General features: G+C 44.2%; 1 protein-coding gene across 5 annotated transcripts; it reads left to right on the top strand.

The window, feature by feature from the left end:
- Positions 1-1837: 1837 nt before the first annotated feature.
- TREM1 (triggering receptor expressed on myeloid cells 1) lies at positions 1838-22031 on the top strand. 5 transcript variants are annotated; one of them, XR_004285018.1, is made up of 6 exons: positions 1838-1963; positions 6218-6574; positions 7938-8040; positions 16747-17010; positions 18327-19497; positions 20112-22031. XR_004285018.1 is itself a non-coding variant. In XM_032339892.1 (5 exons), exons 1-5 carry the CDS (start codon positions 1840-1842, stop codon positions 11480-11482), a joined length of 717 nt encoding a protein of 238 aa, XP_032195783.1. In that variant the 5' UTR covers positions 1838-1839; the 3' UTR covers positions 11483-11834. The 5 variants fall into 5 exon arrangements, 4 of the variants coding, with proteins under 4 accessions (XP_032195783.1, XP_032195785.1, XP_032195784.1 ...); XM_032339892.1 differs by lacking the exons at positions 16747-17010; positions 18327-19497; positions 20112-22031 and adding exons at positions 9682-9767; positions 11436-11834; XM_032339894.1 differs by lacking the exons at positions 16747-17010; positions 18327-19497; positions 20112-22031 and adding exons at positions 9678-9767; positions 11436-11525.
- Positions 22032-22920: the final 889 nt, after the last annotated feature.

The raw sequence follows: 22920 nt of genomic DNA, 5'->3' as shown, positions 1-22920 counted from the left end.
CTTATCACCTCTTAATCTATTCATCAGTCAATCAGTTGGTGGACATTTGGGTTCTTTCCATAATTTAGCTATTGTTGACAATGCTGGTATAAACACCGGGATGCATGTATTTTTTCAAATCAGTATTTTTGTATTCTTTGGGTAAATACCTAGTAGTGCAATTGCTGGATTGTAGGATAGTTGTATTTTTAACTTATTGAGGTAACTCCATACTGTTTTTCAGAGTGACTGCACCAGTTTGCAAGAAATATTTTTATTTAAATTAAAAAATTTTTACCTGCTGGTAAATTACTGAACACTACATCTGAAACTAATGATATACTATATATTGGATAATTGAATTTAAATGAAAAAAAATTTTTTCACCTGGGAACTTCCTTGGTCTCACTTCATGAATATTTTCTTGCCCTTTTTGGACTTTCATCCTCCAATTACAGATTTCTTTTCAGATCTAGAATGTGTTTTTCTTTTTAAAATTGAGGTATAATTGACCTACAGCATTATATTAGCTTCAGGTGTAAAACATAACAATTCAGTATTTGGATTATTGCAAAATTATCACCACAGTAAGTCTGGTTAACATCTGTCACCTACATAGTTACTGAATTTTTGTGTGTGTGGTGAGAAATTTTCAGATCTCTTCTCTTAGCAACTTCAAAATATGCAACGTGGTTTTCTTCAGTTGCCATACTTTACTGAAAGTATTTTCTTTTTTTTTTTTTTAAAGATTTTATTTATTTATTTGACAGACAGAGATCACAAGTAGGCAGAGAGGCAGACAGAGAGAGAGAGAGGAGGAAGCAGGCTCCCTGCTGAGCAGAGAGCCCGATGCGGGGCTCGATCCCAGGACCCTGAGATCATGACCTGAGCCGAAGGCAGCGGCTTAATCCACTGAGCCACCCAGGTGCCCCTGAAAGTATTTTGTTAAGTATACATTTTTATCCTCATTTATGATTCACTGTTACATCTTATACTTCAAAAACATCTCTTATTTGTAGATTATTTGCTGATCTAGGACATTCCTTGTAATGTATTTATGAGCTCTTCAAAATGTCGATATTCATTTTACATTTGGGAGCATTTCTGAAGTGAATCTTTTCTGTTAATGATTTTTCACATCGTCAGATCTGCCTTGTATTGTTTTTGGTATGGAAACTGCTGAGTTTTTCCTTCTTTCATCACTCTCCTATATCATCCTGTTTCTAAGTCTGTTCTTTTTAATGGTGGCCATGTCCTCTCAAATAATTTGGGGGCTTCCTACACTTCTGTGAGCTCTGAGACCAGATATGTGACAGAAAGCTGAGGCCAAGTACAAGGTGTGGGCCATGCCGGTGAAGAGGAGACAGGCCTCAAGTCAGAAAAAGCCAAAGGGATCAGGGTGATGGTGAATAGGGACAGGATGTAGAAAAAACATGTATGTTGGGTACAGTATTGAGCACTTTCCTTAGGGACCCCCATTTCATCTTCACGATAACCCTAAACGTGAGGCATTATTATCCCAACCCATCCCTCCACGTACCGGCACTCTTACCTACAGTGAACTAGATGGTAATGGAGAGCTGGCCTCAGGAGAGCAAGGTGGCCCTCTAATCCCCTGACAATAATGATACCTTATTTTGCTCACACAAAAGTACTATTCTTACTAAAATTTTGTGAGATTGGCTGAAAAGGTAATTGTCATTATCCCCAGAGGCCAGGAAACCAGAATTCAGAGAAGCCTGACACTCAAACACTGTCTCTGGATTCCTGCGCAGTCCTTGACATCTGGAGCCAAAACAACCAGTGACGAAAACAGAGCAGCAGCCGCAGCACCTCCCAGGAATGACTTCATATCCTGTTATGCAAGTTTCTGGAGGCTCTAGGTTAGAGTGTCCCAGGCACACCAGCAGCAGTTGGGGTTGGCGCACACGAAGGATGAGGAAGGCCAGGCTCCAGGATCTGCTCTGGATACTCTTCATCTCAGGTAAGGTGAGAAAGAGGCATGAGCAGGTGAGGCCTCTGCTCAGAACCTTGGGGATCACACCATGAGAAAAGCTTCCCTTCTCTTTGGAAGCTCCAGGGGATGTGCCACCCAGCATAGACCAGCCAGTAGACTTGCCAGACTGGGTTCTTCTATCCAAACTTAACAGCATTAGAAGACTATATAGAGCCTGAGAACAGAAATAAAATGGGTGAATTATGGAAACAGTTTATCTGTGCATTTTGATATTGGCAAAGATAAGCACAACTCTGGCGGGGGGGGGGGGGCGGGTGGAAATGCTAGAGTAAATCTAAACTTGACAAGATCCGAAATAATTTTGCTCGAGTTTGAAGTTTCATTTTCTTATATTCCATCATGGTGCTTTTTATGTGACTGTCTGTTAACTCCCAAAGACATAATTCATCCAATGATATTTCCCAGGGACCTACTGTGGACCAGAAAATCTGCTATTGTTGAAGAATAGCAGAACAAAAGTGAACAGAAGGGGCTTGGGGCCCACTTTTCCTGGGGGCTGTGACTGCTGGCCACCATTGTCTGCTGGTGTTGGAAGGTGGTTTTGCCCTCCCTGGCTTGGCAGGTCTGCCCCATCACCACACCCTCACTTCTCTTGTTGTACAGCTCACACTTTTTTTTTTAATTAAAAAATTTTTTTTTAAATAATTCATCTATTTTTTTATTGAGATTTTTTTGTCTTTTCATTTTCTTTTTAATTAATTTTTTATTTTTTTATAAACATATATTTTTATCTCCAGGGGTACAGGTCTGTGAATCGCCAGGTTTACACACTTCACAGCACTCACCATAGCACATACCCTCCCCAATGTCCTTAACCCCACCACCCTCTGACAACCTCCCTCCCCCCAGCTACCCTCAGTTTCTTTTGTGAGCTTAAGAGTCTCTTATGGTGTGTCTCCCTCCTGATCTCATCTTGCTTCATTTATTCTTCTCCTACCCTCCAAACCCCCCACGTTGCATCTCCACTTCCTCACATCAGGGAGATTATATGATAGTTGTCTTTCTCTGATTGACTTATTTTGCTAAGCATAATACCCTCTAGTTCCATCCAGTCATTGCAAATGGCAAGATTTCATTTCTTTTGATGGCTGCATAGTATTCCATTGTGTGTGTGTGTGTGTGTGTGTGTGTGTGTGTGTGTGTATCACCTCTTCTTTATCCATTCATCTGTTGATGGACATCTAGGTTCTTTCCATAGTTTGGCTCTTGTGGACATTGCTGCTATAAACATTTGGGTACACATGCTCCTTTGGATCACTATGTTTGTATCTTTAGGGTAAATACCCAGTAGTGCAATTGCTGGGTCATAGGGTAGCTCTATTTTCAACATTTTGAGGAACCTCCATGCTGTTTTCCAGAGTGGTTGCACCAGCTTGCATTCCCACCAACAGTGTGGGAGGGTTCCCCTTTCTCCACATCCTTGGCAGAATCTGTCATTTCCTGACTTGTTAATTTTAGCCATTCTGACTGGTGTGAGGTGGTATCTCATTGTGGTTTTGATTCGTATTTCCCTGATGCCGAGTGATGTAGAGCATTTTTTCATGTGTCTGTTGACCATCTGGATGTCTTCTTTGCAGAAGTGTCTGTTCATGTCCTCTGCCCATTTCTTGATTGGATTATTTGTTCTTTGGGTGCTGAGTTTGCTAAGCTCTTTATGGATTTTTGGACACTAACTCTTTATCTGATATGTCGTTTGCAAAAATATTCTCCCATTCTGTCAGTTGTCTTTTGGTTTTGTTAACTGTTTCCTTTGGTATACAGCTCACACTTTGACTAAAGATGGAAACATTTGGGGCTTTGGTTGTTCCTCCTCCTAATCCTTATGAATAAATTGGGAAAGTAACAAGTGTAAAGAAGGGTTTGCCTTGGAAAGACACAAAGATTACAGAGAAAGGGGATTTTCCAGGAATGCACTACTTTGAGTAAGGTCACAGATGCTCGCCTTGTAGAGCCTGCAAGCACATAGCACTTTGAGTTTGGCTGGAGCTGGGGTGGTATCCCAGATGGGCATCTAGGAGCGTGGTTCTCATTCATTTGTGTTGTATTCACGTTTTTCCAAAGCAAAACTGGGAGAAGATGGACGGTTGATGCTTGTGTACTTGCGTGTGAGAAAGCCAGTAGTATATATTTCACTGTGTCCTGTGGGGGTGGGTTTGGGTAACCTAAAAACTCCCTCTAGCTCCTGTACTCTAAGGAATACAATCATTATGTACCTATTCAGGTGTGGGCTGGGCCTGCTCTCACCCCAACCAGACACTTGCCTTGGGCAACATGGCTCCAGGGTTTAGAGTTGAGTTTGGGGTCAGACTATCCAGGCTTAAATCCTAATTCTACAACTTTCTACTGTGGAACTTTGGGCAAATCACTTAATAACCTCTGGGTTATTTAATAAACTTTCTGTGCCTCAATTTCCCTATCTCTGAAATAGGAATAATGTCAGTATCCACCTTAGAAGTTATGGAGCTTAAATGATAAATTTAGGAAGATTGCATGTGCCAGTACTTTTAAACACTTAGCAATAAAAGGTATTTGGAATTCCTTTCTTGCAGTGGTGCAAGAAATGGTGCACACATAGCATTTCGGTGCTGAGTGCTTTCTGTGTCCTTTCACAAGAGATAAGCAAGTTTGTGCACAATTTCAGACTCCTTCTGTAACTCCCACTCTCTTTGTCTACTTGGGCTGCTATCACAAAATACCACAGACTGGGTGGCTTATAAGGAATAGGTACTTATTTTCCATAGTTCTGGAGGCTAGAAGTTCAAGATCATGCTGCGAGTTTGGTTGGGTTTTGATGAATACCCTCTTCCAGGTTATGGACTATGGACTTCTCACTATGTCCTCCCAGGGTGGATAGGGGTAAGGAGCTCTCTGGATCCCCTTTCATAAGGGCACTAATCCCTTTTGCGGGATCAGTCATGACCTAATCATCTCTCAAAGGCTTCACCTCCTAATACCATCACCTTAGGGTTTTGATTTCAACATATGAATTTTTTTGGGGGGGGGGACACACACATTCAGACTGTAGTGTCTACCTTACCCAGGGAGTTCGCAAATAATTTATCTACAGTATTTACACTAAAGTTGCAGAGAGTAGAGGGTAATGTTATAGAGGGTAGAGAGAGGAGGTGTGCCTCTTTCTCGAAGCACAGCACAGTGCCTGACACATAGTAGGCTCTCAACGACTGATTGAATGAATGAATGAATGAGTGAGCCAAACTTGGCTTAAGACAGCCCACAGTCTTGGCTTGCCTGTTTCTTGGAGGGGAATTCCTGGCCAGAATTCAGAGGACTTTCCAAGAAGCTTCTTTTCCATGTTTCCTTAGAAACTGAAGTCTGGTCCCAGAAGAACTGGCCTGGTGTCCTTTATAAAATCCTCAGGAGTCCACAGGTGGGCTGTAGTAATAGCCCAGGGTCTCCATTGAAGGGGTAGCTGTTGGCGTTTTTCAATGGGCATTCTTAGAGTTACTGCCCAAGGATTAAATTGTGTGCGTGTTTGTGCAGTAGTAGTAATGTGCCATTAGCAATGGCAATAGTAGTTGTTGGTAGTGGTAGCCTGACACACAGGTACAAACACACAGTTTGACCCAACATTACTGTCCAGCCCATTATTTGGTATTCCATAGAAGAAAGTAACTCAGGTTTGAGTGGATAAACTGTAGACACTGTGGATAAGTTATGGAATGCTTTGTGTCCAGCCAAAAACAAGATCTAGATCTTACTTCCACTCAACTTGTCCCTCCCATTTACAAAGCTCCCTTGGAACAGACCAGAATTGATCTCTTTCCCCTACTTAGATGAAGTTCCCCTAGCCATTTGGAGGAATCACTGTCTGCTACTATCATGTCTTCACATCCACTCATCACCCTATATGTCCTTGTTTGTAATCTTCCCTTCTATCATACCCTTGTCACTCATGGTGTTGGCACGTGTCCCATGTTCTGCCTCCAATCAGGAGATTTTTTTCCTCTCAAGAACATATATTTATGAAAGTTTACACAAAGCATATGAGGTCTAGCTCTTGGAGTAAAATAAAAATTACTCACAGTTAAAAGATCTGGAATCTAGTGCTGGCTTGCAGGGAAGGTTGCATTTTCTCTGAAAGCCTTGAGGATCTCGCCGAAAAATGAGTGGTTGAACAAGAAAAAGAGGTTGTTTCTCTCTTTTTTCCTAAGAGAAGAAAACTTTACCTCACGGAGTCTAACTCTGATTCCCTGCTTACAGAACTCCAAGCTGCAAATGAACCACGTGAAGAACAGTATGTCTTAGCTGCGGGAAGTACCCTGAATGTACAATGTCCTTCCTCCATCAGGAAGTATGCCAATAGCCAGAAAGCTTGGCAGAAGCTGATGGATAGAGGGGAGCCCCTGACACTGGTTTTCACAGAGAGTGTTTCAGGGAAGCCCAGTCAAGTCCGGAAGGGCAGGTACTTCCTAGAAGACATCCCTGATGAGGCCATACTAAATGTCCAAATGACCAATCTTCAAGTGGAAGATTCAGGACTGTATCGGTGTGTGATCTACCACCCTCCCAAGGACCCTGACATCTTGTCCCCCCTTGTCCGCCTGGTTGTGACCAAGGGTGAGTGACCTGGAAGGGGGTAAGAGAATGGGGAAAGCCAGGTCAGCTGGGGGTATGGGTGGTGGTGGTAGCATGAGCAGGGCTGTGGCTCAGGATTTCTAGCAGCCTGGCCTCTCTCAGAAGCTCCTTTTCTCTCATTTGAGGTCCTTGAGAGACATTTGGTCGCAAAGTAAGAAGCTATCACTTAGAGTAGCAGAGCTTAATTTGGGGTGCTATTATAGGAAGTGGGATACTTCCTACAGTATGAAAGATGAGTGGCAGACTTGGACAATTTAGTCTCATTCTTTAGGTCTCCAAATGAAAGCCATTTCTTTGGGAAGCCTCTGTGATCCACTATTTCCTTCCCAGAGTACATTTGATGACCTTCCTTTGTGTTTCCAAAGCAGTGCTTCTCAGACTTTACTGTGGGCACAAAACCCCTGAAGATCTTATTTCAAAGGCAACCTCTGATACAAGAGGTCTAGGGTGGGACCTAGATTCAGCATTTCTGATCTGCTTGCACATGATGCTACTGCTGAGGCTGGTCCATGGTTCCCATTTTGGGTAGCAAAGCTCCAGAGCTCACTTTGTGTCCTCCCTCATAAATGATGCTGTCTCACTGGGTAGTAGTGGCCTGCTTATTTATTTGCCTCCCATGCTCATCTGTGAGTACCTTGAGAAAAGGGCCTGTGCCTTTCTCAGCTCTGTATCTCTAGCAGCTAATATAATGCCTAGTTCCTCAGTAGAAGTTAATTGGAGAAATTAAGGAAGGTTCAAGTTTCTACTAACTGGGGAATCCTAAACCTAAGGAAGACAAGGCTCATATGCAATATATTAATAAAAGATAATTTGAAAAGCAGTACACTACAGGTTCAGGTGAGGGTAAGGCAGAGAATAGTACAAGGTAGAGTAATAAGGGGATTATTCTTAAAGAAGGTGGAGACATATGAAATGGTAAAGAATAGCAGGAAAATGCATTTCCAGTGACAGGAATCGCTTGAAAATTCTATTCCCCCCGCTCCTTACCCCCTCTCTGTCCTTACCCATCTTCCTTCCTCCTTCCCTCTCTCTCTCTTCCCTTCTCTGTCTTCCTTCTTTCTTCCCCTTTTCCTTTCTCTGACCTAAGCTAACGTCACACTCATTTTTTACTCTTAGTAAAAGAAAAACTTGCTTCATGAATGGCTATGTTCATTTCCCTCCTCAGTTTCATTTACCCAGCTACCTATCCATCCATCCATCCATCCACCCATCTTTCCTTCCATCTAACCATCCTTCCTCCCTGCCTTCCTTCTATTCATCCTTCCAACCATCTATCCACTCATCCACTTCCCAACAATTCATCCATCAACTTATCCATCGATTTATCCATTGTGCTTTCTTGCAGATTTTTTAGTCTCAGACAAGATTCCTACGCAGAACTTTGTTCAGATTTCCACCTTTTCTCCTTCCACCACCAAGGCCCAGAGCACACTCCTTACCAGTCCCAGGTCTGTGACCCAACTCCTACCCACATCGACTGCTGACATTTCCTCTCCCGGTTTTGGAATCAACATCACAAACGTGACGGATATTACCAGCTATGGTTTCAGGTCTCTGGGCCTCCTGGTTTGATTCCAAGTCCATCTGCTTAAGACGTGGGAAGTTATGGATAGGGGAGTGGGCAGGGCAGAAGCAGACTTGAGTCTACTAAGTCTGGTGAAAGTTCCCTGGGGAGGAAGGGGGTGGTGCTAGAGGAGGAGGATGCTGTTGATGAGGCTGCCCATCTCCTTGGTTCACCCTGTTTCCTTGCTTACTAGAGGAGTAAGGAGAGGGAAAAATGTCTTTGCTGATTTCCACTGGGTCTCAGCCAACCCCACCAGCCTAATAGAGTGGCGTGAAGGACCCTGGATTCTAATGCCAGCCACATGGTTTGGCTGTGTGACTTTGGATGAGTCAGGAAGGTTCTGTGGCTTGCTTCCTTATCTTCAGGGAGGCTAGAAAATGCAGAGCTGGAAGTGATAATCTAGCCCAACTGCTCTGGGCAATTGTTGTGTGTTAGGATTACCTGGAGTGCTTGCTTTTGCTTTGGTTTGTGTTTAATACTGATGCATATGCCCTCCTGTAGACCAATAGATCGGGATTTCTGGAAATGGGGTTGGTCTCAGCATTGTTGGTGAGATCTTCAGGAGATTTCTTAATGTGCAGGCAAAGCGAAGAACCTTTAACTTTGTATGCATACCCTTCTTTACAGTTTATTATTGGATACTGATTTATCTCTGAAAGTGTTTATCATTAAATATTGAATTGACAGAGAAATATGTATCCATATTGCCATTAATCTAACATGTCTGATCTCCATATTCTCTTTCTAGTCTTTATTCATGTTCATACGTATTTAATATAGCAGTAATTCTAATTATAAACATTGCGATTATTTTTCTATTATAAAACTATTCTTTGATGTTGCTATCTAGACTTCATGATTATAATTCAAACAAATGCATCCTTTTCTAGCAGTGAAGAAGCCATGACTTACATCTTAACTTGCTTGTCTTTAGACACTGAGATCGTTTTAATTTTTTTATAGTATTGATAACTTTGAGATGAACATTTTCACAGACGTCTTTTTTCTTTTAAATTATTCATTCAAAAGAAATTCCCTTAAGAGCATGTGAACATTTATGTTGCTCGGTATACATATTGACAAATGGTCTTCAAATGTTGCAAACAATTTGTTTTGTGATCCATAATGCAGAAGAGAAGCAGTCATCACTGCAAGGATCTTTTGCCCACAAGGATTTAGTACTTGGAAAATATTCCTGCTAAGTTGGACATGAATTATCACGTGCTTTTATTTCTCTCCTGCTGTGGACTAGGCACTCCATGAGGGTAGAGGCAGAACTTCTGCACCCCACCCACCCCAAATAGTTGTTTTGCTGACCCCAGTGTCTGGTACATAGTAGGTGATTATTAAATCTTTGTGGACTAAATAAATGGTCTGGTGAGAATCAACATTTTTCTTTTCAAGTTACTTTGATTTTTCCAGGATGTAAATTGAGAGTACCTACTTTGGCCCACATTGCTACTAGAGGCTGCCCCTAGCCTATTAACTTTTTTTATTAACTAATATGAACTATTCTATCAGTCAGAATCCAGCCAGGGAAGCAGAAGTCACTGAGATGTTTGAAAAAGAAATGTTTTGTATGGGGAGTTATTTGCTTCCGCAATGAAAGAAGTGAGCTTCCAGTCTGGGGAGGGATGGGTTCTGGGGGGCACTTCAGAGGAAGCCACCATCACGCTGTGTTAGGGTGGGTTCCCTGGAAGCAGGCAGTGGGAAAAGTCTTGTACAAATGTAGGAAGTGACCCCAGGTAAATCCATCCAGGAAGTGAGACCAGGAAAGAAAGAAGCTTAGCAAGGGTGTCATCACCAAGCTGAGTCACACAGCGGGGAACTTTGGGGCTCAGTCCTGCAGGGGACTTCTGGGGGACCCATGGGACTTGTCTATATCAGATACTGAGGAGCTGGAGTATTTATGCTTGTGAATTTCCAGTCCCCTGTTAGGGGCGGCCCAGGGGAACATGCATTCCCAGGCACTATGGTGGTAGGGGTGGTCTGGCAGCTTGTGCTCAGCCTCCAGAGGGGTACCTGCTGGCCCGCAAGAGTGGACACACTCCAAGAGCTAGGCCCATGAAAATGTGAAAGGGTTGGGAGGACAGGGGAGACCTGAAAGTCAAGGTAGCCCAGCGGAGCTGAGGCCTTGGGACCGTGGGCTGAACGCGTGCCCCGGAGAGTGCTACTGTAACCACAAATAGCTAGGAGCTGTCAGGGGCTGAACTTGACCCTAGTTCCAGGTGGTGGAGGAGATGGAAGACAGGGAGGGAGGTGCCAGAAGCCAGAGGAAGGGTGGGGACTTCAGTGTAAAAAGAGCCTCTGGCACTTTTCTATCGCCATTCTGTCATTTCTCTCTCTGCGATCTTGCACATTTGCTTTTAAATTTTGTACAGGCAAATGTGTTGATTTTTAAGTTATTGCTTTGCTTTATTCTTTCATATGCTTAATTCTATTTCCTGGCGACATCTCTAGGTTTGTTTGTTTTTGTTTTTTTCCATTTTACTTAAATCTTTATTCCATCTTGGGGTAGGGGGTTGTATTTTGTTAAATGGTATAAATTGTACAAAATATGACTTTTTCTTCATATTACGATCCAGATACCACCAGATTATTTACTAAACAATCCTTGTCTATCTCCTGGTCTGCCAGATTTCCTTAGATGTTAAATTCATACATAACATTAGGTCAAAATCTATGCTTCTCTTTTTTTTGCTGCCATCTGTTTCTTTTCTTGCCCCGTGTCTTATCATGCAGATTAGTTGTGCTGTAATCTGTTTCCATATCGCTGAATCTAGACAGGCCATATTTCCTCACTCATGGGTATCTCTCTCTTACGGTATCCACTGATGCTTTCTCGGGACTTTTAGAATCATTACATGAAAATCTGTAAAAATTCATGATAGGATTTGGGCAAGGATTGGATTCTTCTGTTTATAGATGGGGAAACAAGAGGCCAGAGTGGTGAGATGGTTCTCCCAGGAAGTAGGCCATGTTGCGGGGACTAGAAACCAGGTTTCCTTGCTGCCATCCTGGTAAGGAAGAGGAGCCCAGGCAGCCTGCCCTTTCTCTCAGATGCCTCCTCTGCATATGGGCTCCATGCACTTTACTAAATATATTTCCAGTTAGTAGTTTTAGTTAATGGACACACTAAAGGCACAGGGCTAGTCAATATGGGGACAAGAGCTAGAAGGGCCCAAGCAGATAAGAGAAGGGGCATGAAGGACTTCTGTAAACACTCAGGTGTGAGGCGCACCAGCACTAACAGCAGCTGACATCTCTTCTTTCCCCCAGGGTTCCCACGATCAACATCATCATTCTTGTGCTGTGTGGACTCCTGAGCAAGAGCTTGGTCTTCACTGTCCTTCTTGCTGTCACGCAGAGGTCATTTGGACCCTAGGCCAGTGAAACCATGAGAATGACCTCTGACCTTCAGTCACATCCCTCTGGCAGTTGTTCCAGAGGAAGGGTGTGAGGGGAAAGGCAAGGAGGAGCAATGACATGAGTTGACTCTGTAACACAGATTATTTCTAAGGCTCATGTCTCACCTCAGCCCTGCCAGCTCCCCTCACTACACCAATAACCTTGCGTGTGTGTTTTCTCCCTCCGAAGAGAGGACACAGCTGTGAACATGCCCTTTCCACCAGTGGCTTGGGATTTGCCTTAAATAAAGACAGAGTCCAATGCTCTTCACTGATGCTGTTGTGTGGTGGTTGTGAGGGACAGAGGGCACCACCACTAAAGTTGCCCTTGTGCTTGGCCTGGGCCATAATGTTTTGGCCTGACCTGGATAGAGCTCTTACTAAAGAAGCATCTTGTTCTCCCTGTCCCTGGATCTTCCTCTCCTCTAGAATCAGATGCTTGGGTTTCTCTCTTCATCTGTGGCCATCTCCTACATTCCCAGAGAAGGGGTTTGAAAACTACAGAATGAGGAGAAGACAAGACACTCTCTCTCCTTCTGCTCCTCCCCCTGCTCTCTCTCTCTCTTTCTAAGATAACTATATAAATCTCAAAAAAAAAAAAAAAAAAGATAATCTAACTGGTGAAACCAGGAGGCAACACACAGCTGAAGCCACAGCTGAGGACATAGCAAAAGACAGTCAAGGGGTCTGGTCACCGGTTAGAATTCTGCACCCAATTCCTGTGTGTGTGTGTGTGTGTGTGTGTGTGTGTGTGTGTGTGTGTGTGTGTTAATGCACGTGAATGTGCCTGTGTTTTGGGAAGGAGTGGTTTTTCCACACCAACAAGCAATTCTTGGACACCAGGTAGGTGTTCTGTAATTTGACTCAATTCTAATACTATCTACCCAAAGCTTCACCAGATTCTATAGATTGAGGGCTCAGTTCCATAAGACTCCCCCTCCTTATCTTTAGATGCCATTGGTGAGCACTTGTGCTTCTGACCCACCTACTATAAGAGTTCCCAGTGATCCCCTACTTAGGTTCCATTATTTTGTTAGAGCAACTTGCGGAACTCAGAAACATTTTACTTACCAGATTATTGGCATTTTATAAAAGAATATTAAAGGATATGAATAGACAGCCATATGAATAAATAAATAAGGTGAGGTCCTCAACAGCAGGGTTTCTGTCCCCATGGAGTTTTGAGCCCAGCACAGTGGCACATGGAAATATTCTGGTTTCCCAGCCTGGAAACACTCTGGACTCCCTACCCTTTTTTTTTTTTTTTTTTAAATGGAAGTTTTAATGGAAGCTTCATTATATAGGCATAACTGATGAATTCATTGGTCATTGGTGACTGATTCAATCTCCAGCTCCTCTTTCCTCCCCAGAAATCAGGGAGTGAGGTCGAACTTTCCAACACTATTTTCAAGGTTGATTCCTCAGGCAACAGCCCCCATCCTTTCCAAAAGTCGCCTCAGAGACATAAACTTAGGTGTGGTAGAAAGGGGCTTGTTAGGAACAACACACTCATGTCACATTTATGGCTCTGAAGTGCTTTTAGGAACTGAGGACAAGAGACTAAATATGACAGAAGAAGGTCCCACTGCTCTTACAGCTCAGGAAATTTCATGGATTTGGGGAGCTGTGATCCACAACTACAGATGAAGTCCAATTATATGTGAGAGATATATTTTAATTATCTGGATGACCAAACACATATTTCTTATAATTCACAATATCACACAATCTAGTGATGTTGCCATTGGTGCCACTGCCCTTGGACACTTGAAGCCACTGCATCCTTAGCACCATGCTATCCCCGAATTCTCAAAGCTTAAATTTCTTATGTGTCAGTCATCTCCAACTGGCCTTACACCTTGCATCACACCCTTAGGATCCTGAATCCTAGGAAGAATTTTGCATTTGCCCAAGCTTAGGTCAAGGCATATGCCTGGCACTTAGATGCAGGAGAAATGTTTGCCTCCATACTCAGTAATAGAGGAAGTAGCACTCTGCACCTTAGTGAGACCTGTGCATTGAGGCATGTCCCCCAGGTGTAGAAGGTATTGGGTGCTGGAAAGCCAAAAGGTGACAAATATATCTGATCTGTTTTAGTTATTCCTAGTACCATCATGTTTGTGGTCTCCATCCTCTGCCTAGGCTGGGAGTTCAGGGAACTACACACCTTGCATCTAGGATGAGTACCCGAGGAACCACATTTTACAGGCATACCCTCTTTGAACCATTTGCCTCAGAATCCCCTGGGCTGGTAGTTAAAATGCAGATTGCTGAGCTTTCCCAGACCTACCAAATCGGAATCTCTGGGGGTGCAACTCAGGCATGTAAATGCTTGCCAACTTCCTGAGTCATTTAACCACGTGCTCATACTTGAGAACCACAGTATGTAGTAGGAGTAAAGAAGGCAAGTCATCAGCAAAGTTTGAGGTCTATCTTGAAGGACAGGACAAATTTGGATGCACAGTGTCATTCCAGATGGGGGAATGGCAGAGGGGTTGCAGGATGTAGTGGTCAGAAGGATGGGAAAATCCTGGTGACCTGAGGAAATGAGTGGAGCAGAGGTGGAACATCAGATGGGTGGGTCCAAACTCGCTATGGTGGAGAATGGGGAGCTCTCCCGTGTTGACCAATGGGGTTGTGACGTAAGGGAAGCAGGAAGGAAGATGTCACAAGGGCAGTGATCACTCTTTTCTCTTCTGCATTTTCCTGAGCTGCTCCCTCTTCACACTTCCCTTCTTAATTGCAAAGTAATAGTCAAGCCTCTCAGGGTACATGGAAAACAGTCCTATGGGGGCAGCATCCTCCAGCATCTGGAAGAACCCTGGGATGCCCAGGACCCAATGGATCCTGGGACCGGGTTAGGATGGAGGGGACAGGGCTATGGGGGTGGCCATGGCTGCTGCTGCTGCTTTTCTGGGCCTCAGGTAAGGAGATGCAGGGGGAGGGATGTAGATGGCTGAAGGGGTACCTGTGAAGAGGGGTTTCTCTCCCTTCTTTAGAAGGGACTGGATGGGATCAGGGTGTGTGCTAGACACAGGAAAGAGACATGAAAGTAATGGATACACTTGTCCCAGTAGGAACTGGGTGATGAAACAGAATATGGAGGTTCCTCTAGTGCACTGTAAAGTTGAGAAATTATGTGAAGTCATCCAAACAGCCTCTCATTACTATGCTGATTCCTGGAATATATAAATTGTAAGACAAAGTCTCTCCTTAAAAGAATTAGGCACTGAGGTAGAGGAGGCATGAATATAAAGGAAAGGTAAATTTAAAAGAGGGAAAGTCACAGCATGAAGACAAAAATACAATGGAAGTCTCTCTAGCAATTTCAGAGAGGCCATGTGGAAAAGAGGGGGGAGGTTCTGGAATCAGACAGAACAAGGTTCAAATCCCAAATTCAGATATGCTACTTCTACATTTGTGAAGGAAGTCCTCCAACCTCTCTGAGCCTCAGTGTCCACATTTACAAATAGCACCTATTCCATATTTATTTGTACATAGGGGTTGTCCTATGACAAGAGTTAAGTAGCAGACTGATGTAAAATTCTTAGGTTCAGTATTTAGGGCACAATAAGTGGCTTAATATAAGTTTGGTGGATGATGATGGTGGTGGTGGTACAAGCAGGTACAGGGTGATTAGTGGTATTTAGGGTTGAAAGGTGAAAGAGATTAGTGCAGGTGGAATTGTTCAGGTAGACTCTACTCTGGGACCAGAAGGGACAGATGTGGGTGGAGAGGCGTGGGGAGAGCATTCAGCTGGGGGATGGCAGGGGCTAGTATGAAGTACTGTGTACTGGAAAGCAATGGACCTGTCTGGGGAAGCACGAGTAGAATAGAATGTGGGTTGTAAAACTATTTCAACTATTTCAGTTCTTTTTTACTTTTTTTTAAATCATTTTATTAAAATTTTCCCATCTACAAAATATAGAAAGAATAGCCACCATAAACTTATTACTGAGATTCAGACATCCAACCATAATCGATATTTTACCCTATTTGCTCCATATATATGTACATTGCTGATTTAAGTACATATATCATTATATATTATATATTTTTTTCTATATTTATTTATAAAATTGCTGAATCAGGGGCACCTGGGTGGCTCAGTGGGTTAAAGCCTCTGCCTTTGGCTCAGGTCATGATCCCAGGGTCCTGGGATCGAGCCCCACATTGGGCTCCCTGCTCAGCAGGAGCCTGCTTCCCCCCCCCTCTCTCTCTGCCTGCCTCTCTGCCTACTTGTGATCTCTGTCTGTCAAATAATAATAAAAAAAAGAAATTGCTGTATCATTTCAAAATAATTTATAGAAATCCTACAAAACAGGAACCAACAAGTGTTGGCAAGAATGTGGAGAAAGGGGAACCCTCTTGCACTGTTGGTGGGAATGCAAGTTGATACAGCCACTGTGGAAAAAGTGTGGAGATTCCTCAAGAAGTTAAAAATAGAGCTACCTATGACCCAGCAATTGCACTACTAGGTATTTACCCCAAGGATACAGATGTAGTGAAAAGAAGGGCCACATGCACCCCAATCATCATAGCAGCAATGTCCACAAGAGCCAAACTGTGGAAGGAGCTGAGATGCCCTTCAACAGAATGGGTAAAGAAGATGTGGTCCATATACACAATGGAATATTATTCAGCCATCCGAAAAGATGAATATCCACCCTTTGCATCAACATGGATGGAACTCGGGATTATGTTAAGTGAAATAAGTGAAACAGAGAAAGACAATTATCTTATGGTTTCATTCATATGTGGAACATAAGCAATAGCACAGAGGACTGCAAGGGACGGGAGGGAAATCTGAAGGGAGGAGAAATCAGAGGGAGAAGAACCCTAAGAAACTATGGACCGCTGGGAAACAATCTGGGGGTTTCAGAGGGGAAGAGGTAACAGGCTGACGAGTACTAAGGAGGACAGGTGCTACCATGAGCACTGAGTATTATACCTAACTAAAAAATCATTGAACACCGCATCAAAGACTAATTATGTACTATATAGTGGCTAACTGAACATAATAAAAAATAATTTAAAAATAAGAAATCCTAAATTACTCATAAAAGTTTGTTGGAGCTCCTAATACTTTTGATCTATGACCTTGTATCTGTGCTGGGGTCTGCAGATGTAGGGATGGTGGAAGAAACACTTACTCAGTGAAGCACTTGGACTTCTCATTCCAGGATTCCAAGCTGTAGGTGAAGGGGAGAGACAAAAGTGCCTGTTGGGAGGAAAGAACTGAACATCGTATTCTACTCCTCCAGCCTGAAGGCCTGGCAGGGAGAGAAGAGCCAGGGCCCCCCGGAGACACTGGTGCACATGAACACTAGAAGAAAAGACCTAAACTGGGCCCAGGCTGGAAGATACCTCTTGAAGCATTGTCCCAGGGAAGCTGTATGCAAGGTCACAATGACAGAGCTCTGACAGAAGGACTTGGGGCTGTACCAGTGAGTAAATGACCTCTTACCTCAGAACCCCCATGTCCTGTCCAAACAAATTCGGTTGATAGAGTGCAAAGGTGAGAAGCAGCGAGACCCAGGACAGAGAAGGGGTTTTGTGGAGGATGACCTCAACCACAGGCTGGGGCCCCATCTGCCGGGAGGGCTGCTTTGGAGAGATGGCGCAGAGTAATGGTAAAAGCTCCAGATCCAAAATCAGTGCACCTGGGTCTTCCACACTCACATTTTGTGAGTTAGAGAAAGCTGATAGCAGCTTCATATTCCTTTTCTCTGGTAATTGGAGAAAACTCTAGGCTAATGTGGCTAAAGAAACTGAGTCTAGTACAGATTGCTCCTGCCCGAAGGAAATATTAGTTTCACAGGCGAGACAAAACATAATCTTCTGGAAAGGGTACCTGCAGTAATGATTGAGTTTGTACTGAATTCAGTCGGACTGATTTTTAGTTAGGTTAAAACAAATGAACAGAGGTTTCTTTCTAGAGTTGCCTTGGCCTCCCCAGAGATAAATGGACATTCCCTCAGGACATTGGGGGGGAGTTCTTCTTTATTCTTCTTGACTTTTTCTTCAGTGATCCAGGTGGAGAAGGGTATGGTAGTTGATGACCACAGAAAGAAACTTAATATACTGGGGGGGGGTACATGGAGGTGATGGATGTTGTCCACCCAACCCACAGTAGGAAGGAAGGCCTGAAATGAGGATTTCGGAGTATAGAAGATGGGCGGGAGGGGAGGCGGGCAGGAGGGAGGTTCCCTGCCTCATGGGCAAGCTCCAGGTCAGGTTGGAGGCAAGAGCAGAAGGACCCTTGTGGCAGGTGAGTGGTTCACTTGACTGCGATGGGCTGGGAGGACATGGGTGCTAAGAGCTAAAAGATTAGACCAGACTCACTGGATGAGACTCCAGAGGCTGAGGCCAGCTGGATGTCACAGAGATATATAAGAATGGAGTCAGGAAACATAGGTTCCAGTGCTTGTTTTGTCGTCTGAGTGACCTTGGGCACTCCCTGTCACCTTGTTCCTTGGGGGATTGGACTGGGTGGTATTGAATACTCCTTCTACCTTTGACCTTTCATGACCCTGTGAATGTTTCTCAAACAAAATATAGTCCCTAGCAAGGATTTTGGGAGAGGGCTGCTCAGCATGTAGAAGAAGAAAGAGGCCACTTTCCGGTTCAGAGTAGGTCAGCCGGGTTGTGCAGACAGGCTGGCAAGCTCAGGGATGCTGAGCCATCTTCAGCAAGTGTTTCCTGGGATTACAGTTGTAGCCTGTGTCAGTCAAGGCTCAGAAGGGCTTTTTATCTCTTCCAGAAAATGGCACTGGCCAAAAGAACCAACCAAGGCAGTCTGGATCCAATGTGAGTTGTGTCCAGGCAAGGGTTGTTCCATGAAGACCAAAGAGAAAAGGGTAAGGGCTTAGCTGAGGCCCTCAGCTCAGGGCCCACCTGTGAACTCCAGGGAGCCAGGCCGACCACATGGAAGACTTTCTTCTGCTCCAGGTGGGCCAAGGGAGTCCTGAATCCTAGCAGACAGAATGGCCTTTGCTTTTGTTTCTATCCTGAAGCCCCAGTGCAAGGGTTGAGTGTTACTACTTCAAGGCAGCAAAAGTCCCATCCACCAGCCACAGAGGAAAGGAGCTGGGAACATGCAGGCGTATCAAACCCCTGACAATGGGGCACTGCTTAGAAAATGGGATGGAAAATGGAAATGGAAATTTAGGAAAATGGAATCTGAGAATCAGCAGCCTCTTCCTCAGAGTTGAAGGAATGGGATCAACAGAAGTCCATCCTTACCCAGAACTGTTGGGGAATGAGAGTCATGGGTGGGTGTCAGAGAGCACTACCTGGAAGGGGAGAAATGTTGAAATGCACAAGGGGGATGGCATTCCATGCCAGGAGCAAGTGGTGGGAATGCATGCACAGAGTGGGCCAGCTACAGTGGTGGATCGCTGGGCTGAGTGTCAGGGAGAGGGTAAGGATAACGCACGGCCATACATTCAGATTGCGGAGACACCGGAAGGCCACGCGGTCATGCGCACTTTGTCCTGTAGGCAATGCGGAGCACGAAGGGCTTTCCTTAGACCCCCTGAGGGGAAGACTGAGGGTCTTGGTTCAATCACCCAGCAACTGTGCAGGAGGTTTGGAGAAAGGAGGTGTTAGGGGCAGGAGACCAGATAGATTCCTCTGGGGTGAATGCCAAGGTTAAGGATCCTGGGAAAAGTAGAGGCCCTGTCTTCAAAAGGTGCAAAGCCCTGCTTAGCTGCTCTCATAGCTGGGAGCAGGCTGAGCTTCAGAGCAGAACATCCAGCAGATATCCACCCTTTTGGATTCTGGGGGTGAGGGTCAAACCTAGGACTCCAGTGCTTGCTCTTCCCACAGGCCCGCTGCTGCTGGTGATTGTTCTGATATACGAATCCATCCTGAACAAGGGCCTTGTTGGTTCTTGGTCTTGTTTATCTCTCTCCATAAAGCCTGGGGCTCAGGTGAGTGGGGGCCAGGGACAGGCTTGGGTGGAAAGGAATGAGGGGAAACAAGGTGGTACCTGCAGATGTGGGTTTAGAGGAACCAGCTCCCAGAAGTTCCCCAGAGCCTGTTTCCGTCTTTCCTCACTTCTGTGCTCAGAAGTCTTTGGAGAGGAGGCCCACCCCTGGGAATGATGTGAAGGGGGCTGGGCTGGCTCCTTGGGATGCATGGGAGGGGCAGGATGAGGATTTTCGTTACTGGGAACCCAGTCTTTTCTTCAGAGGAGGGAGGAAGACGCAGGCCTGGGCTGGCTTGAATGCGTCATTTTCAAATATCGTTCATTTCTTTTCTTTTTTTTTTTAAACTTTCTTTTTAAAGCTTATTTTCTTTTTTTTTTTTTTAAAGATTTTATTATTTATTTATTTATTTGACAGAGAGAGAGAGAAAGACCACATGTAGGCAGAGAGGCAGGCGGGGGGCGGGGGGAGGGGGAAGCAAGCTTCCCCCTGAGCAGAGAGCCCGATGCGGGGCTCAATCCTAGGACCCTGGGACCATGACCTGAAGCAAAGGCAGAGGCTTTAACCCACTGAGTCACCTAGGCACCCCAATATTATTCATTTCTGTCACTCCTCAGGTAAGGCAGGCTCCTGAGGTGTCCCCAAGGCACAGCAAACCCAGGGAAGCAGACTTAACCTTCCAAGAGCAGATGGGCATGTCTTCTTCCACTAACAAATACCACATTCCACTCTGTTCAGTGGTAAATAAGAGGTTTCCTGAACTTCTTTGTGAGGTCTCTTATCCAGAGGGAGAAGAGCAATAACGGGAGGGGGGAGTGTAGAGGGCTGGCTGCAAAAAAACCCACGGGGAGTCATCAGGGCCAAGGGAACGGCAATCGATTTCTGTGCTGGGACTCAATATTGGGACTCACAAAGTGTAGTTCAGATGAACCTTACGTTTGTTCTCTTATTGCCATCTAGACTCGCTCTGCTGGGGATCTTGCTGGCCCCCCGGTAAAACGTGCAGGAAGACCCATCACACTTCAGGTCATTTTTTTGAAAAACAAACTTTACTTTTGAGAGCAATTTCAGGTACACAGCAAAACTGAGAAGACAGTATAGAATTCCCTGTTCCACCTGTCCCACCACGTGCACGGCCTCTCCCTCTATGGACAGTTCTTAGCCTGCAGTCAGACACCAGTCTGCTGCGTCTCTCAAGTGCCAAAGACATTTAAGCTCTCCAAGTTGTGACCTTGAACCCCTTTCCCTGGTCTTGAGGTAAAGAGGAGACATCCACTCCCCTCTACCTGCAGGGTCATAATATATCCAAAATGTCTTGGTGTGGGTGAGGTTTGGATACCTTTTTGCATGGGTTGCATGCTGGTGTTCCCCCCTCACTCTGGAATATGGCATCTATTTTCTTGGGACTTGTGTTAGTTGCAGATAGCTAAATTCAATCTGCCTATTTTATGTAGGAAGGGATTTTTCAAAACCCAGAAGAGTAAGCCACTGGGAATGACTCTCACAGCTACCCTGCAGGGCGGGGATGCTAAGGGAGCCACTGCTCTTGTCACAGTCAGGACCCTGAAGAATCAGAAAACTTCCCAAGTCAGGACGCAGCCAGCCTAGCTTCTAGTTCCAGCCTCATCCCACCTCAGCCACAATTCGCGGTAGCAAAAATGGTTGCCTTTCTTCCAAACTTAAGTCTTGCACATATGCATTTGATTGGTGGGGTCTAAATTATATCTGGAACCCCGGCTGCCAGAAAGTATGAGAAAAGATTGTGTAGACCTTTTATTGTGCAGAAAGGTCCATGGGAAGAAGGGAGGAATGGTCCACAGCCTCTGTCCCCAAAAATCTCAGCCAAAACTGAGATGAAAGCAGTTCAAATTTGAAGTGTCTTTTTTTTTTTTGTCAGTGAAAGACAATTACAAACATATATTCGTTGTTGTGTTATGACAAATACACCCTTTTTAAATTATAAATTTATGTTATAATAAAAGTTACTGTTTACCAAAAACAATATGTTAGACATTATTATGTGTTACATATTGCATAAGAAGATACAAACACAGAGAATTCCTATTTTTTCCTATTCCAAAATCTATGGTACTTTTCTCAAACATCTCTGTGTGTTCAAGAAAATGACTCCTATTTCTCTGCTTCATTCTACTCCTGGGATACCCACATGATCATTAATTCCTCAGTGACATTTGGAAAATTCAGGTTCCATGGCAGTCACGTTCGTGAAAATAGTTCCAGTTTAGCATTTGTTTACAACAAACTTTTTAAAACCTCGTAAAATCAGAACTGATTACATTTGAAACCAAGGGCAGGTCTTTTGGGGCTGATCTTTGAGGACCAGGCTTCTCTGTGGGAAAGAAAAAAATGCAAAATAGCTAGAAAAAAAAGATGTAATCAAGTTGTAGCATACAGATGTGCTCTTTAACTAAATTTACTATGCCTATCGGAAAGCAAACGAAAGACAACTATCCTAATAAATTAACAGATTGCCAGAAACAGACTAAGAACCCTCATTTCTATTTAGTGGGGGGGGGGGGGAACAAAACAAAACAAAACAAAAACAAACGCAAAATAAAAGCTCTACTGTTTCCATACTTTCTTTAAAGACAGAGGCTGTAAACCCATGAAGGTCAACAAAATCTTCTGATCCCCTTTCCTTGTTGTCCTTCGTCCATTTTCTGTGATATGCTGAAAAGAGAAGTGACCAGGTGCAAAGAGAAGTCACCATTTCCTTCCACCTCCTCTGCATGGTTGTGTAGAGAACGTCACCTTTGCAGGACTAGGCTAGTCTATTGAGCAAATCTGAGCAAGTGTCCTTGCCCATCTCCTGCAGCCAGGCTCCCAGACCAGTCCTTCCTCCTTAAATATTCCCATTCCTACACACTGTGTGGTTTCGGGATAAACCAGTTCCTGTCCCAAACTGGACCTATAACCTCTCATCTAATGTTAGGAAGTAACATCCACCTACAGGATGAGGGAGAAAGCCAATTGCAAACAGAATGCAAACATGCTTTGTTTTTGCCTTTTTTTTTTTTTTTTAAATTTAAGATCTTTAAGTGCTCACAACTGAGTTGTCCTACTCCTTATCTCTTGGCACAGTCACCTGTGGAAATACTTTACCATTCACTTGGTTTAATGGATTTTTATTTTTCTCATCTTCACCCATCCATTATGATCCCTTCCCACAGGCATCCTCTTAATATATTTAATGTGTACCCTTTCAATCTACTGTCCATATGTTTATTTTTTTTTAAGATTTTTAAAATTTATTTGACACAAAGAGAGATCACAAGTAAGTAGAGCAGCAGGCAGAGATAGAAGGGGAAGCAGGCTCCCCACTGAGCAGAGAGCCCCATATGGGGCTGGATCCTAGGATCCTGGGATCATGACCTGAGCCAAAGGCAGAGGCTTAACCCACTGAAC

The sequence above is a fragment of the Mustela erminea genome, chromosome 4 (genome assembly GCF_009829155.1).
Source record: "Mustela erminea isolate mMusErm1 chromosome 4, mMusErm1.Pri, whole genome shotgun sequence".
NCBI classification, from domain to species: Eukaryota; Metazoa; Chordata; class Mammalia; order Carnivora; family Mustelidae; genus Mustela; species Mustela erminea.
This window is presented reverse-complemented; position numbering and strand designations above follow the sequence as displayed.